This window comes from Panulirus ornatus, chromosome 1, assembly GCF_036320965.1.
Source record: "Panulirus ornatus isolate Po-2019 chromosome 1, ASM3632096v1, whole genome shotgun sequence".
NCBI classification, from domain to species: Eukaryota; Metazoa; Arthropoda; class Malacostraca; order Decapoda; family Palinuridae; genus Panulirus; species Panulirus ornatus.
This window is the reverse complement of record NC_092224.1, coordinates 94,639,381-94,657,257: the sequence shown is the minus strand read 5'-3', so window position 1 is coordinate 94,657,257 and position 17,877 is coordinate 94,639,381. Positions and strand designations below refer to the sequence as shown.

The 17,877-nt window shown below is 43.6% G+C and overlaps 2 protein-coding genes across 2 annotated transcripts; both read right to left on the bottom strand.

Annotated features, from left to right (window-relative positions):
• Positions 1-331: 331 nt before the first annotated feature.
• On the bottom strand, positions 332-1,784 carry LOC139751178 (uncharacterized). The gene has a single exon (XM_071666305.1). It carries the CDS (start codon positions 1,751-1,753, stop codon positions 413-415), a length of 1,341 nt encoding a protein of 446 aa, XP_071522406.1. The 5' UTR covers positions 1,754-1,784; the 3' UTR covers positions 332-412.
• Positions 1,785-11,175: 9,391 nt separating this feature from the next.
• Positions 11,176-17,228, bottom strand: LOC139751171 (arrestin homolog). The gene is made up of 7 exons (XM_071666293.1): positions 17,177-17,228; positions 16,864-17,025; positions 14,399-14,762; positions 13,661-13,954; positions 13,394-13,537; positions 12,901-13,030; positions 11,176-11,537 (listed from the first exon to the last, which is right to left on the bottom strand). The coding sequence occupies exons 2-7, from the start codon at positions 16,970-16,972 to the stop codon at positions 11,445-11,447; spliced, it is 1,134 nt and encodes a 377-aa protein (XP_071522394.1). The 5' UTR covers positions 16,973-17,025; positions 17,177-17,228; the 3' UTR covers positions 11,176-11,444.
• Between the last annotated feature and the right edge of the window lie 649 nt (positions 17,229-17,877).

Below are 17,877 nucleotides of genomic sequence, written 5' to 3'. Positions count from 1 at the left end.
GTCTGTAGATCATGGTGAGGTGTCTGAGGATTGGAGGAAGAGCATGTATCGTGCCACTACATAAAATCAAGGTAGAGGCGCAGGTTATAATGTTCGAGTTATCGAGGTGATATATTCCATTGTTTTTGTTTTCGAAGTGTAAATCATCTACCGCAGTTCTGATAGAATGAAACGAGGTGTAACTGTATGGAAGACAAGCCTGTACAATCTATGTCCCAGATACAACAGATGCACAGACAAATGAAGTCAAGAGACGCTTTCACCAAGAGTCAAAATGTGATCAGAAATAGTGAGGGAATTTATATACATACAATGTTTTGATTTTGATTCAGTAAGAAGAAGAATAATAGAAATTGTCGACCCCTTAATAAGGGAGGTCGGAGATGTCATTGATCACCCGATCATTAAGAAGTCAGACGTACAACACCGGCCGCTCAGGTCTGGCGCTGCTGCAGACGACGACGTTCAATTGCAAACTGTTCTTCAAGGAACTGCCTGAATCGCGCCCCTGAATCCTCTTCAGAGTCCTCATCGTCTGAATCCTCATCGTCAGAGGAGTCCTCATCGTCAGAGTCTCATCGTCAGAGTCTTCATCGTCAGAGTCCTCATCGTCAGAGTCTTCATCATCAGAGTCTTCATCGTCTGAATCCTCATCGTCAGAGTCCTCATCGTCAGAGTCCTCATCATCAGAGTCCTCATCGTCAGAGTCTTCATCGTCTGAATCCTCATCGTCAGAGTCCTCATCATCAGAGTCCTCATCGTCAGAGTCTTCATCATCAGAGTCTTCATCGTCTGAATCCTCATCGTCAGAGTCTTCATCGTCTGAATCCTCATCGTCAGAGTCTTCATCGTCAGAGTCTTCATCGTCTGAGTCTTCATCGTCAGAGTCTTCATCGTCAGAGTCCTCATCGTCTGAATCCTCATCGTCAGAGTCTTCATCGTCAGAGTCCTCATCGTCTGAGTCTTCATCGTCAGAGTCTTCATCGTCAGAGTCTTCGTCGTTAGTGTTTTTATTGTCCAACTTCGAGACGATTGCCTTCAAACCCTCCGCTCGCCGAGACAGGTTCTCCAAATCCAGTGCCATGTCGGCAAGTTTCTTGTAGTCGTCGTCTGAAGACTTGAACTTTTCAATCTCTTGCTCCAGGATGCCAGTCAGGGATTCCATGCTTTTCTCCAAATTCACTATATCTTGGCGAAGCTTTTCGTTCTCTTGCTCAAGAATTTCCAACTCCTTGCGTTGGTTTTCGAAATTCTTGTCAATATAACTACGAATCAACAAATTCTCTTTATGTATGGACTGCCATAGTTGGTCTCGCTTCTGTTCTTGTACGTGATCCAACCTTGCGAATTCCTTCTTGATTACTTCGCTCACTTTCTGGACGCGGGTTTTAAGTTCCTCCCGATTCCTTTCTCCTTCCTGGGCCATGTCTTGTACATGCTTGCGGAGTCTGACGCTGAATTTACGTTGTAAGTGCAACACTTTCGACGTTTCCTTGTCCTCCTCAAGTGTCTTAAGGGGTCTCAGTGACTTTTGAGTGGGGTGGGGACGGAGATTTTGCTCGACCTTATCAGAGGCTTGAGCCAGCTGGAGATCTCTCGTTAAGACTCTGAAGGGGTCGTCGAAGGATCCCTCGTCGTCGAACCTTACGCTCTGGTGGTGGACGCCTACGTAGCGGGACTCCTTGGCCCATACTACAGAGCTGAAGCACATATAGCCTACCAATGCTATTAAAAGGATGTGCCTGAAATGCATTTTTATTATTATTTATTTTATTTTTAACATAAAAGTCGTTTTAATCTGAAAAAGAGATTTTTGAAAAAATGGATAATGCATGGTCGCTGACGCCGTCCATGGTTGAGGATGGTGAAGAAGGGATGCCTGGAAATAGATGGGATGTCATTGAGGTGTGTGGTGAAGTTTTTGCGTTGGCTGGGGTGTTGGGATGTCACTGAAGTGTGTGATGTATTCTGGGTGTTGGCTGAGGTGTTGGGATGTAATTGATGTGTGTGGCGTAGTTTGGAGGTTGGCTAGGGTGCTGGGATGTCTCTGAAGTGTGTGATGTAGTTTAGGTGAAGGCTAGGGTGTTGAGATGTAACCGAGGTGCGTGATGTTGTTTTGGTGTTGGCTGGTGTGTTGGGTTATAACTGAGGTGTGTGATGTAGTTTGGGTGTTGGCTTGGGTGTTGAGCAGTAGCTAGGGAATCATGAAGTAATTGGTATATTGGGCAAGGAACTTGGGTGTTGGGTAGAATTCAGAGAACATTTGAAGTAAATGGGGTGTCTGGCTTTAGCTGATGAATCATGAATTGGGATGATTTCCAGTAGCTGGGGAATCATGAAGGAATTGGGGTGCTGAGCAGAAGGCGGAGAATATATGAAGTAACTGGCGTGGTGGGTGGTAGCTGGGGAATCAATCATGAAGTAACTGGTGTGTTGGGCAGTAGCTGGGGAATCATGAAGTAACAAGAAAATGCAGTAGTGGCCCACAGCTGACAGCAAACGTTTTATACTAACATCAGTTAGAAAAACAGCAGCCGTTGCCCGTATCTCCTTCTCAGATTTAAAACATAGATTGAGATATGAAAACTAAGGCTTTTTACTCGTATAGATACAGACATTAAGTACCTAAAGTAAGGTCAGATCAGAGACTTTGTTTGCATAAACTATTGAAAGGATTCATTGGTCACGTGGGGGAAGGTGGGGGGTGGGGGTTTTATTCCTTGGGAACCTTTTCAGTTGCAGAGGCTGCTGGCCTAGGCAAACGCATCTTTATCTTAAGCAAAGACATCTTCACCTAACAGTCCACAAGCTCATCTTCGCTACACCCCTCACAAACTCATCTTCACTATACCCTTGAAACAATCATCTACACTTCACACTCTACATAACATCAGTGCACAAACTCATCTTCACTATACCCTTGACACAATCATCTTCACTTCATCCTCTACATAACTTTAGTGCACCTTCGACAAAAATCATCTTCACTACACTTAGTGTAGTGTGTGTGGATGATAATGACAGTGTAGTATGAGTTGAGAATAATGACCTTTGACAAAAATCACCTTCACTACACACAGTGTAGCGTTTCTTTTAGGGTGTGGTAAAGCTGAGGTTGTCGAGGGTGTAGTGAAGATGATTTTTGTCAAAGGTCATTATTCTCCATTCATACTACACTGTCATTATCCTCGACACACACAATACACTGTGTGTAGTGAAGATGATTTTTGTCAAAGGTGCATTCAAGTTATGTAGAGGGTGAAGTGAAGATGATTGTATGAAGGGTATAGTGAAGATTTTGTGAGGGGTGTAGCGAAGATGAGTTTGTGAGGGGTGTAGTGATGATGAGCTTGTGAAATATTTGGTGAAAATGTCATGAAAGAACACTTGACATGTAAAAGGTCAAACTGGATGCACGTCTTATCTTTCACCAAGTACCCAGAATGAATTCATCCACCTGATGGCATCCAGTGTTCGCCAGAGTTTACTGAGAAGCATTCGTAGAGCCAAGTACTATGGTCTCATGTTCGACTCGACTCCTGATCAAGCACACTACCGTGAGCAGTAGTAAGGTACGTGGAAGTTGATTTTAAGAGGAAAGAAGTCTGTGTTAAAGAGGCCTTCCTTGGTTTTATGAAGGCAAGCCAGAAGGATGCTGAGAGCTTGGTTGAAGACGTCTTGAAACAGCTAAAGAAAGACAAAATTGAGCTACAAGATTGTCGGTCACAGTGCTATGACAACGTTGATGTGATGGCTGGGCATAGAAGTGGTGTCCAACAAAGAATATGTGAGAAAAACAAGTTGGCGGTGTATATCATTTGTCATAATTACTCGCTCAACTTGGTAGTTTTACATGCAGCTAAGTAGAATCCAATGATGGTCAGTTTTTTGTTAAGTCAGAGTCTGAAACCAGGTACAGTGGAAGGACAGAGGCGGTAAACCTCGTCAACAAGTACCTTGATGAGATACTGCAAATCCTCCAGGATATGATAGACAATAAAGATGAGACCAGTGAAAGAAGAAGTGAGGCAAGGCAGCTGCATAACCGCATGTTCAGTTTTGAGTTTCTGACTTTGCTAGGCTTTGGGGAGAAAATGCTCATTTGCATTGACCGTGTTCAAAAGAGGCTACAGGATCCTAGCTTGAACTTTCATGATGTTGCCCTGGATTTGAAAGCCCTTGGAGATGATTTTGACGAAAACGAGAAGTGTGGGTTAGTAAGTCACACGAAGAAGGACTTAATTAATCTTTGTCAAGAATGGAATTTTGAAGCAGAAAAACGTCGGAGACGAAAGAAACGAATGGCTGATGAGAAATCAAGAGACGCTGGGTTAACATAGAAAGAGGAAATTAAAAGAGTCATGAAGGTAACACTGGACCGTCTTCACAGAGAAATGGATGAAAGGTTCACTCGTTTACATGACACAGATACCAAGTTTGGGTTCCTTCTCGATGTCGAGGGACTGTGTTATAGTGTCGACAGCACTGACCTAAAGAAGAAGTGTGAAGGTTTATGTGAAATGTACAGCTCTGATATTTTTGGACAGCAGATATGTGAAGACATTTTCGATTGCAGAATGCTGCTGTCAAGTCGTACCAACTTTATATAAAGATAAGTCGACCTGAAAAAGTTCTCAAATTCATTGTTCAGTGTGGCGATGACAGTGTCTTTCCTAATCTTCGCATTTCTATTCAGATAATGCTAACCATCGACGTTTCCTTTGGCAAATGTGAGAAATCATTTAGCAAGATGAAACTACTACTTTCATATCTGAGAGCTTCTATGGGTCAAGAGAGAGTCTGTGGTCTTGCTCTGCTCTGTGCAAAGAGAAGAAACTGAGAAAACTGACTTTGAAGACATTATAGATCAGTTCACATCAGTAAAAACAAGGAAGGTTCAGTTGTAGCTCTAATTTTCAGTAATGATTTGTTAATCAATGAGCTGTTAATTTGATCTGAAAAGAAATGAAAAAAAATGATTGAGTTATGAGAGTCAAAATGTTAGGACACGTTTTTAGGACACCCTGTATTTCTATTTGAATATCTATATACATATACTCCCAAAAAGACTTTCGCGTTACTAATGCTTTTTTATTTACTATTCAAAGAACCAATGGCTTTCAACATTAATTTTATAGTGTATTTTTCATAGTTTGGGTACCTGTGGCTTAATCTATGTTCTGGTGAGTGTTTCTGCTTAACCTAAATATTAATGACTAAAGGTATAATACATGGTATTTGATATAATACTTGAACAAAAGTCTTATATAAAGCCTAAATATATATCTGAATAAAACTTTTATTCAGTGAAGGGTTGTTGGCTTTGGTGACATTTGTTTTGATAGGGGCGCAATAAGATTTTGGAGAACCAAGTCGTTTGATCACCAGGTTAAGCTTGGCATAACCACTCTCTTACTCTTTATTCATTTCATGATTGACGTCATGGTGGTATTTTCATAATATATGATTTCAGGAGGAAGGAGATTTGTAGTGTGAGACAAACAAGACAACACATGAGAACATCGGTGAGGTGGGCAAACGAGGAAACGATAGCAAGAGACAGTGTGAAGTGAGAAGGAGGAAATAGAGTGAATTTTTTTGATGAACTGTTGAATGTGTTTCATGATACGGCAGCAGATGTAAGGGTGTTTGGGTCGGATGGTGTACAAAGTCAGGGCATATGTTGTGGTGGAAAGTGTCGATGGAAGCCTTACATAACGTTAAATATGGTAAGGCGGTTGGAGTGGATGGTATTGCAGTCGAATTTCGTAAGAAAAGATGGTGACTGTTGTGTTCTTGGTTACGGTATTTATGATTTTCAAGTATGTCTGTAGATCATGGTGAGGTGTCTGAGGATTGGAGGAAGAGCATGTATCGTGCCACTGCATAAAATCAAGGTAGAGGCGCAGGTTATAATGTTCGAGTTATCGAGGTGATATATTCCATTGTTTTTGTTTTCGAAGTGTAAATCATCTACCGCAGTTCTGATAGAATGAAACGAGGTGTAACTGTATGGAAGACAAGCCTGTGCAATCTATGTCCCAGATACAACAGATGCACAGACAACTGAAGTCAAGAGACGCTTTCACCAAGAGTCAAAATGTGATCAGAAATAGTGAGGGAATTTATATACATACAATGTTTTGATTTTGATTCAGTAAGAAGAAGAATAATAGAAATTGTCGACCCCTTAATAAGGGAGGTCGGAGATGTCATTGATCACCCGATCATTAAGAAGTCAGACGTACAACACCGGCCGCTCAGGTCTGGCGCTGCTGCAGACGACGACGTTCAATTGCAAACTGTTCTTCAAGGAACTGCCTGAATCGCGCCCCTGAATCCTCTTCAGAGTCCTCATCGTCTGAATCCTCATCGTCAGAGTCTTCATCGTCAGAGTCCTCATCGTCAGAGTCTTCATCGTCAGAGTCCTCATCGTCAGAGTCTTCATCGTCAGAGTCCTCATCGTCTGAGTCCTCATCGTCAGAGTCCTCATCGTCAGAGTCTTCATCGTCTGAGTCTCATCGTCTGAATCCTCATCGTCTGAGTCCTCATCGTCTGAATCCTCATCGTCAGAGTCCTCATCGTCAGAGTCCTCATCATCAGAGTCCTCATCGTCAGAGTCCTCATCGTCAGAGTCCTCATCGTCTGAATCCTCATCGTCTGAATCCTCATCATCAGAGTCCTCATCGTCTGAATCCTCATCGTCTGAATCCTCATCATCAGAGTCCTCATCGTCTGAGTCCTCATCGTCAGAGTCCTCATCATCAGAGTCCTCATCGTCAGAGTCCTCATCGTCTGAATCCTCATCGTCTGAGTCCTCATCGTCAGAGTCTTCATCGTCAGAGTCTTCGTCGTTAGTGTTTTTATTGTCCAACTTCGAGACGATGGCCTTCAAACCCTCCGCTCGCCGAGACAGGTTCTCCAAATCCAGTGCCATGTCGGCAAGTTTCTTGGAGTCGTCGTCTGAAGACTTGAACTTTTCAATCTCTTGCTCCAGGATGCCAGTCAGGGATTCCATGCTTTTCTCCAAATTCACTATATCTTGGCGAAGCTTTTCGTTCTCTTGCTCAAGAATTTCCAACTCCTTGCGTTGGTTTTCGAAATTCTTGTCAATATAACTACGAATCAACAAATTCTCTTTATGTATGGACTGCCATAGTTGGTCTCGCTTCTGTTCTTGTACGTGATCCAACCTTGCGAATTCCTTCTTGATTACTTCGCTCACTTTCTGGACGCGGGTTTTAAGTTCCTCCCGATTCCTTTCTCCTTCCTGGGCCATGTCTTGTACATGCTTGCGGAGTCTGACGCTGAATTTACGTTGTAAGTGCAACACTTTCGACGTTTCCTTGTCCTCCTCAAGTGTCTTAAGGGGTCTCAGTGACTTTTGAGTGGGGTGGGGACGGAGATTTTGCTCGACCTTATCAGAGGCTTGAGCCAGCTGGAGATCTCTCGTTAAGACTCTGAAGGGGTCGTCGAAGGATCCCTCGTCGTCGAACCTTACGCTCTGGTGGTGGACGCCTACGTAGCGGGACTCCTTGGCCCATACTACAGAGCTGAAGCACATATAGCCTACCAATGCTATTAAAAGGATGTGCCTGAAATGCATTTTTATTATTATTTATTTTATTTTTAACATAAAAGTCGTTTTAATCTGAAAAAGAGATTTTTGAAAAAATGGATAATGCATGGTCGCTGACGCCGTCCATGGTTGAGGATGGTGAAGAAGGGATGCCTGGAAATAGATGGGATGTCATTGAGGTGTGTGGTGAAGTTTTTGCGTTGGCTGGGGTGTTGGGATGTCACTGAAGTGTGTGATGTATTCTGGGTGTTGGCTGAGGTGTTGGGATGTAATTGATGTGTGTGGCGTAGTTTGGAGGTTGGCTAGGGTGCTGGGATGTCTCTGAAGTGTGTGATGTAGTTTAGGTGAAGGCTAGGGTGTTGAGATGTAACCGAGGTGCGTGATGTTGTTTTGGTGTTGGCTGGAGTGTTGGGTTATAACTGAGGTGTGTGATGTAGTTTGGGTGTTGGCTTGGGTGTTGAGCAGTAGCTAGGGAATCATGAAGTAATTGGTATATTGGGCAAGGAACTTGGGTGTTGGGTAGAATTCAGAGAACATTTGAAGTAAATGGGGTGTCTGGCTTTAGCTGATGAATCATGAATTGGGATGATTTCCAGTAGCTTGGGGTGCTGAGCAGAAGGCGGAGAATATATGAAGTAACTGGCGTGGTGGGTGGTAGCTGGGGAATCAATCATGAAGTAACTGGTGTGTTGGGCAGTAGCTGGGGAATCATGAAGTAACAAGAAAATGCAGTAGTGGCCCACAGCTGACAGCAAACGTTTTATACTAACATCAGTTAGAAAAACAGCAGCCGTTGCCCGTATCTCCCTCTCAGATTTAAAACATAGATTGAGATATGAAAACTAAGGCTGTTTACTCGTATAGATACAGACATTAAGTACCTAAAGTAAGGTTAGATCAGAAACTTTGTTTGCATAAACTATTGAAAGGATTCATTGGTCACGTGGGGGAAGGTGGGGGTGGGGGTTTTATTCCTTGGGAACCTATTCTGTTGCAGAGGCTGCAGGCCTAGGCAAACGCATCTTTATCTTAAGCAAAGACATCTTCACCTAAGAGTCCAGAAGCTCATCTTCGCTACACCCCTCACAAACTCATCTTCACTATTCCCTTGACATCATCTTCACTTCACCCTCTACATAACATCCGTGTACTAACTCATCTTCACTATACCCTTGACACAATTATCTTCACTTCACCCTCTACATAACATCAGTGCTCAAACTCATCTTCACTATACACTTGACACAATCATCTTCACTTCACCCTCTACATAACTTCAATGCTCCTTTTACCCAAGCATTCCACAAAGTTATCTTCGCTACACCCCTCACAAACTCATCTTCACTATACTCTTCACTCAATCCTCTTAACTTCACCCTCTGCATAACTTCAATGTTCCTTTTACCCAAACATTCCACAAACTCATCTTCGCTACACCCCTCACAAACTCATCTTCACTATACCCTTGCCACAATAGTCTTCACTTCTCCCTCTACATAACTTCAGTCCACCTTTGACAAAAATCATCTTCACTACACACAGTGTAGTGTGCGTGTCGAGGATAATGACAGTGCAGTATGAGTGGAGAATAATGACCTTTGACAAAAATCTCCAGCCTCCGGCCTCTGATAAGGTCGAGCAAAATCTCCGTCCCCATCCCCCTCAAAAGTCACTGAGACCCCTTAAGACACTTGAGTAGGACAAGGAAACGTTGCAAGTGTTGCACTTACAACGTAAATTCAGCGTCAGACTCCGCAAGCATGTACAAGACATGGCCCAGGAAGGAGAAAGGAACCGGGAGGAACTTAAAACCCGCGTCCAGAAAGTGAGCGAAGTAATTAAAAAGGAATTCGCAAGGTTGGATCACGTACAAGAACAGAAGCGAGACCAACTATGGCAGTCCATACATAAAGAGAATTTGTTGATTCGTAGTTATATTGACAAGAATTTCGAAAACCAACGCAAGGAGTTGGAAATTCTTGAGCAAGAGAACGAAAAGCTTCGCCAAGATATAGTGAATTTGGAGAAAAGCATGGAATCCCTGACTGGCATGCTGGAGCAAGAGATTGAAAATTTCAAGTCTTCAGACGACGACTCCAAGAAACTTGCCGAGATGGCACTGGATTTGGAGAACCTGTCTCAGCGAGCGGAGGATTTGAAGGCCATCGTCTCGAAGTTGAACAATAAAGACTCTGACGATGAAGACTCTGACGATGAGGACTCTGACGATGAGGACTCTGACGATGAAGACTCTGATGATGAAGACTCTGACGATGAAGACTCTGACGATGAGGACTCTGACGATGAAGATTCTGAAGTGGATTCAGACAATGAGGACTCTGAAGAGGATTCAGGGGCGCGATTCAGGCAGTTCCTTGAAGAACAGTTTGCAACTGAACGTCGTCGTCTGCAGCAGCGCCAGACCTGAGTGGCCGTTGTTGTACGTCTGACTTCTTAATGATCGGGTGATCAATGACATCCCCGACCTCCCTTATTAAGGGGTCGACAATTTCTATTATTCTTCTTCTTACTGAATCAAAATCGAAACATTGTATGTATATAAATTCCCTCACTATTTCTGATCACATTTTGACTCTTGGTGAAAGCGTCTCTTGACTTCAGTTGTCTGTGCATCTGTTGTATCTGGGACATAGATTGTACAGGCTTGTCTTCCATACAGTTACACCTCGTTTCATTCCATCACAACTGCGGTAGATGATTTACACTTCGAAAACAAAAAAAAAATGGAATATATCACCTCGATAACTCGAACACTATAACCTTCGCCTCTACCTTGATTTTATGCAGTGGCACGATACATGCTCTTCCTCCAATCCTCAGACACCTCACCATGATCTACAGACATACTTGAAAATCATAAATAACGTAACCAAGAACACAACAGTCACCATCTTTTCTTACGAAATTCGACTGCAATACCATCCACTCCAACCGCCTTACCATATTTCACGTTATGTAAGGCTTCCATCGACACTTTCCACCACAACACATGCCCTGACTTTGTACACCATCCGACCCAAACACCCTTACATCTGCTGCCGTATCATCAAACACATTCAACAGTTCATCAAAATAATTCACTCTATTTCCTCCTTCTCACTTCACACTGTCTCTTGCTATCGTTTCCTCGTTTGCCCACCTCACCGATGTTCTCATGTGTTGTCTTGTTTGTCTCACACTACAAATCTCTTTCCTCCTGAAATCATATATTACGAAAATACCACCATGACGTCAATCATGAAATGAATGATTAAAGAGTAAGAGAGTGGTTATGCCAAGCTTAACCTGTTGATCAAGCGACTTAGTTCTCCAAAAAGTCATTGACCCCGAGATACTTCAACAATTAGGAGGTGCCAGGAGAATAATATGTGGAGAATGATAACATAGTGTGTGTGGAGGATAATGACAGTGTAGTGTGTGTGGAGGATAATGACAGTGTAGTGTGTGTGGAGGATAATGACAGTGTAGTGTGTGTGGAGGATAATGATAGTGCAGTGTGTGTGTGGAGAATAATGACAGTGTACTGTGTGTGGAGGATAATGACAGTGCAGGACAAAGAAAAACTCCTCTTGTAGAGCCTTTTTTTTTTTTATAACAAAAGCAACAGGACTTTCCATACAAAAAATGTTCAGAGTTTATGATTCATGAAAGGAAATTTGCGTTTCCCCTCCACGGAGGAATACAGTCGAAAAGAAATACAAAATATCTAAAGCAGAAAATTTTAACCCCCTTTCCCCCAAACTCTTTCACTCCCTTCCTATACCAGACCAGGCGGTCATGTACCTGTCACGACCTGGTCTCTGGTCTGGCGGCCATGTACCTGACGTGACCTGGTCTGGCTTGCTCAGCTGTCGTCCACTGTGCCGGCCAGACTGTCGGAACGGAAGGCCTCCACTTGTGCCTGACTGTCACCTCGCATCAGCCGACGTAAATCGGGCTGTAAATAAGACAATCTTACTTTTGAATAATGAACAAGAAAAGTTAAACAAGTCTACAACAAATGGGTTTAGTCTCCAAGCTTTTTGCTGGCATAAAGTGGTAATAGACAGTATCTACTGAGATATCTTACAATCTTTGAGTCTTAATGCACTAAAAACATGTATGAAGCTTCGATTCCTTGTGGATTTTAATAATAGATGTAAACTTGACGCATCTGGAGTCCTTGGTTTTGTAAGGTCTGAACAGGAGTCATCGGAAAGGAACTCAAAGGTTCCTCTTCTCAATGCAATGTTTGGATGATTTTCGAACGCTAGTCTGTTTACCTTGTGAGCATGAATGTTTCCAGGAATGGCTGCGTCGAAACCTTTTCACCTCGCGTTCATGAGAGGGTAGAACCCTAAGCACTTCTCACTCTTGGGGAGGTATGATTAGAACTGCTTTCCCTCGGGGAGGTTGAGGGAAGATACGCCTCATCTTGTGGAGGTAAGGATGGCATATCAATAACCTTGACACTGGTAAAGGTGAGGTACTGCTCACCCTCAGGGACATTCAAGTGAGACAATTCTTGCTTTATGAGTGGTGATTTGAGACTACTCGCACCCTCAAGGAAGATGATATGGAACCCTACTCAAAGTGGGTGGGAGGAAGGGGCAAAACTCACTCCTGAGGAAAGCGGAAGTGAGGAACTAGTCCAAGGACAAGAGCAAGTTTATGGGATACTAAAAAACCTGATGGTCTATAACGAGGATATCTGCTGTAGGATAGAACATAGAGAGGACAGACAACAGAGGACCTGATGGTCTATGACGAGGCTCTCTGCTGGAGGGCAGAACATAGAGAGGACAGATAACAGAGGACCTGATGGCCCGTGACGAGGATAAACTGCTGGAGGAGATAATGTTGGAAAGAGGGATGGATAACAGAGGATCCGAAGGTATATGTCAACTTTATTTGGTGGGGGACTGTAATTACTGTTTTGTATTCGTAATTTGTCTACGTGTAGAGAGGTTAGTAAAACAGATGGTTTCTGCCCACTTTCCATTATAGATGGAGACGGGATGCCAAAGTAGAAGGCTCCTCCCCACCTACCACTAAGGTGGAGATAGGAATGGTAAAGCAAAATTCTCCTTCCCCCCCCCCCCCCCCACCAACTATAGCTAGAGACAGGACAGTAAAGCAGAAGACTCCTCCCTACCTACCACTATAGATGGAGACAGGATAGTAAAGCAAAAGGCTCCCCACCCACCATTATTAGATGAGGACAGGATAGTGAAGCAGAAGGCTCCTACCCACCCACCACTATAGATGGAGACAGGATAGTGAAGCGACACACTGCCATCCCTACGGAAGGCTTGACCTACCTTGGGGTGCATGAGGACGAAGGGCAACTCGGCGGTGACCTCTCCTCCCATGGCTCCCAGGTACAGCTTGACCTTGACGATATAGGAAATGAGCATCCCGAACATGTCCCGGGTCTCGGGGTTGGCCAAGCTAGGGAGAAAGGGTGGGTTAGTTATGTCCCCAAGCATGTGTGTCGGGAGAAGGTGTGAAGGAGAACAAGAAAAAGGTTAGGCAATATATAGAACGACATTCCACTGTCAATATCAACAAATTACTGATAATTGCTCTAATGTTAGTTACTCTCAATGCTATAATGTTACTGACGTTATCAATCTTAGAATATTCTATACGAAGGACGCAGCAGTCAAGGTGAGCAAGGCAAAGATTTCACTTTAAGAATGACCTTATTGATATCAAGGAAAAAAATATGATCTCGCAGGCAAAACATGAGATATACTTTACAGAACACGAGGTGATGAATAACGATGAAGAGAACAAGATATAAGAACTTACAGCGTGGAGGAGGCCAGGTTCGTGTGGATGTTCTTCAGGTGGCCGTCGAGAGCGATGCCACGGCGGTCCATGTTGGAGCTGAGGGTTGGGGTGAGGGTCAGCTGCTTCTGAAGGTTCGAACCCGGTCCCACAGGACATCCCTCTCTACGGAGATGATATATGAATGAGTCTCTCTCTCTCTCTCTCTCTCTCTCTCTCTCTCTCTCTCTCTCCTCATTATTCACGTTTGACAATCACGCATGTGCGTCAAGCGTAAAGCGTACTTACTGCGTCTCGACGCTGGCGACGGTGCTGCGGTATTGACCACCGCTGAAGAGGCAGATGTCCACGGACTGCTGGACGGCCGCCTTGATCTTCTTGACGGTCTTGTTGCTGTGGTTCCTGATGATGCACCAGATGGAGATGTTCTCGTAGTGGTGGTACAGCTGCTTGTCCAGGGTCACCTCCAACTCCAGCTCGCCTGGGCTGAGCATGAAGTCCTTCCTGACGATGGTGCACGGCTGACGACCTGTCTTGCTGGGTGCGAACTGGATCCGGCGGATGTTCATCAAAATAGAGGACCTGGAGCGAATGTAAGGATTCTGGATAAGGCCGAGTGTTGGCAAGCAAGTGAGAGGAAAGCATCGTTAACTACGCACCGTCCGGGTTCCCTAAAAGGCTTATGAAAAAATATTTTTACTAGGCTGTATTGTCTTCTTCCCAAGGACGTCGTGAGTTCCGCTGTGCGTTATAGCAATGGCAGTGATACGTTAGCGTTGATGGAAATGTAAGAAAAATGTCTCACAGAGCAAATTAATGACAGAAAAAAAGATATGCAAACCTAGACGACAATTATTACGTATAACTTTTAAAGATGTCTTCACTTATGTCGTGATAACTTTATGCTATTTCGTAGAGGCTTATCACTGACTAGTTATAAATGAAACTTCCTTAAAGCTAAGTACTTAAAAGTCAATGTTTACATTAGACGTCAGGTCGGCCATCTTATATCATGACGTCACTTACCGCTTATGACTAGGATCCTCTTCTTTCTCCCCGACGAAGACTTTGATATAGTACTCGACACCGCAGGGATGGCCTTCGTCCTCTGGCCCGGGCTGGATGGTGACTGAGGGAGGGGCGTTCATGGGCATCTTGAAGGAGAACGGATATGCGTTCCCGCCCAGCTTTTTCATTAGCCGCTCCTGCAGCCTAGTTGTCTCGACGTCTGCGCTGGGCGGGAAGATCTGTCGCGAGTCAAGGAACAAGTCCTTCTGGAAGTTAAGGCCCATCACCTCGTCCTCCTCGCGGCCATATCTGAAGCTGCAGACCAGCTGGCCGAACACCTTGCGTCCCTGCAGGTAGTCTGCGTCCAACATCAGCACGCCGTCTGGAGGCCATAACCAACAGACCAACATTTATCATTGGCTGTCATGGGCGTTAGGAGATAAGATCTTACAGCTGAGGTGGAGGAAGATGTAGGGATAAGATCTTACAGCTGAGGTGGAGGAAGATGTAGGGATAAGATCTTACAGCTGAGGTGGAGGAAGATGTAGGGATAAGATCTTACAGCTGAGGTGGAGGAAGATGTAGGAGATAAGATCTTACAGCTGAGGTGGAGGAAGATGTAGGGATAAGATCTTACAGCTGAGGCGGAGGAAGATGTAGGGATAAGATCTGACAGCTGAGGTGGAGGAAGATGTAGGGATAAGATCTTACAGCTGAGGTGGAGGAAGATGTAGGGATAAGATCTTACAGCTGAGATGGAGGAAGATGTAGGGATAAGATCTTACAGCTGAGGTGGAGGAAGATGTAGGGATAAGATCTTACAGCTGAGGTGGAGGAAGATGTAGGGATAAGATCTTACAGCTGAGGTGGAGGAAGATGTAGGGATAAGATCTTACAGCTGAGGTGGAGGAAGATGTAGGGATAAGATCTTACAGCTGAGGTGGAGGAAGATGTAGGGATAAGATCTTACAGCTGAGGTGGAGGAAGATGAGATATTTAAAATGAAATGGAGTTGCTAGTTGCGGAGACAGAAAAAGTGATAGAAGTAGGGAAGAAATAAGAAGAAAGTTGAATCGAGTAATGAACGAAAGAAATGTGAAGTAGTGATTAAAGAAATTGTCTAAAGGAATGGAATAACGGACAGCAAGAAACGTGAAATAAACGAAAAGAAAATAACAGAAAAAGACCATAAGAGCAAAGTATAAAAAGAGAAATTCTAAAACATGAGTGATATAAGGAAAACAAACGGGTGTATTAAAAAGAGCAGTATTACACGATGGGAATTTTGTTTCAACTTGTGAACAGAATTGAGTTTACATTTTTCATTTTATTAACAAATTTATCAGTTCTTTTCTGTTGAGTTGTAGCCAGTAAGGAAAAGACGCAAAAATTCAAGGACATATATGAATGGATCCGCAAAACCTTCATTATTACCAGTTTTACTTTGCCAAGCTGTGTTAATACGTTAATGTATTTGTATCTTAATTCTACCTTTATCATCAGATATGTTATGGATTCTGGATTGGAAAGTCTTATTTGGGTCAAACATGAAAGACTATAAGAAATGATTACGACAGAAAATGTAATCGAGAATGACTATAAGATATGATTACCACAGAAAATGTAAACCATTCGTGAGTTAAACCTCAATATTAGTCTGGCCACCGATCACCTGGTTTACAGTTCAAATCATCATGTGTAATCAATTACTTATTTGCTAATACTTATGATTTATTGGAACTGATGCAGTATCAGTCTTACAAACATATGAAGTAAGTTCTTCGATCATTCCTTCCTAAAGTAGTCCCGATGAAAAACTGGTACTGCTATTTATAAGTACATGATAATAATGCTAAGCACTTAGGTTCATTCTTTCACAAGATTCGGCCAGACGGACAACAGACTATCCGATGAAGGATCAGCCAAATGCCAAGCACTTCCAGACATAATATGACACTCTTCAGATTTCTTTTCATGGGAAATTACCCCTTCAGAAAGTGTAATCTAAGACCGGTTGCACTCAGCTAATACTGTATAAAGAAAAAAAGAGGGTAAAACAAATACATATTCAGCACTTGGATATTTTGTGGAAACCCTGATCCACTTTTACTGACACTCCTGGCTAAACACCTGACTGCAGCGGAGGTAGATTTTCGCATAGACCCTCCCCACCGCTCGCTCCTCCGCATGAAATGACAGTGGCATACTTCCTATAGGCGTGACATGGAGACGGTAACGTATTACTTCACCTGACAGATCCACTTTCTCAACCGCTGGAATACTTAGGTAACGATTGCAGGCATTTGGTTGGATATATCATCGGCAACCGATGGACTCAAGGAATTGGCTACTTAAGAAGAAAATTATATATAGGAGTCATGATCACATGCTCACGTGAACAATATGTATCGCTGTTCACTTCCTCAGGTCGAAGGACGCAACACTACAAAACTAGGGAGGAGGAGGAACTCGTTGGTACTCACCCACAGGATCGACAGCGGATACGTGGTCGACAAAGTCCCGTCGGCCGAGGTAGATGGTCAGCTTGCTGTTGGGCGACGCCTTCTTGAACACCTTGAACTGGACTACCATCTTGACCGATGTGGCGGGAGCGTGCTTAATGGTAGTCGTTACAGAGCTGGAAACTGTGACAAGGAATATGCATATAAACGTATAAGTTCACGAAGCAGTGGAATAAGTGAGGGAAATATTTGTACAGAAGGAAATAACTCGATAAAATGTATAAACACAACGAAACGGCGACAGATGAGGCGTGTTGTTGGCTAGGCTACGTACTCTTACTCGCCCAGCGTTGCTCAACCGGAGGCTAATGGAATTGTGACCTGCATTGCCATGTTACGCCTTATATACACACACAGGGGGTTGGGCTGTGAGGAGCTAGACTCCGAAGGTCAACCGTGCCTTTCAGGGATCATCTGAGACACGGGATCAATATTTCGACGCTTATGCAAACAGTTGCAACCTTACAAGCGAAAGAAATCAATTAAACTTTACCCAGTAACAGTGGCGGTGGCATAGGAGGGCAGAGAAGCTGAAGCCGCTCCAATTTGTTTAGACTTATTTGTATAGAACTGCAGTATGATGCTGCATCGTCGCCTTCAAATCACTGGATTTTGCTTCAGTGATCCCCCCTCTAATACTTTTAGAAGCTGCGAGAATTTTAAATTTCTTATTGTCGTTGTTTGTTAGCAATCATTTGTGGTCATGTGTTCTCAGCTGTTTGGCTTCTTAAGCCTGGCTCAACCTAGTTTTCTTGGCGACAACCAGGTCATAGCCTCTACTGACCCAGAAAAAAAATCCTTAGAACTACAACAGATTACTATTTGTGACACCGTTTATGGGGAAAGAATTTTATACTCAAGTTGCGGTATACCTGCATGTATGCTACCACGTCTTTAATCCTAGGTGTACTGTACATACACTCAGACCCAGCTTCGACTAGGAATCCATTTATCGACGATGAAAACCTGGGTTGT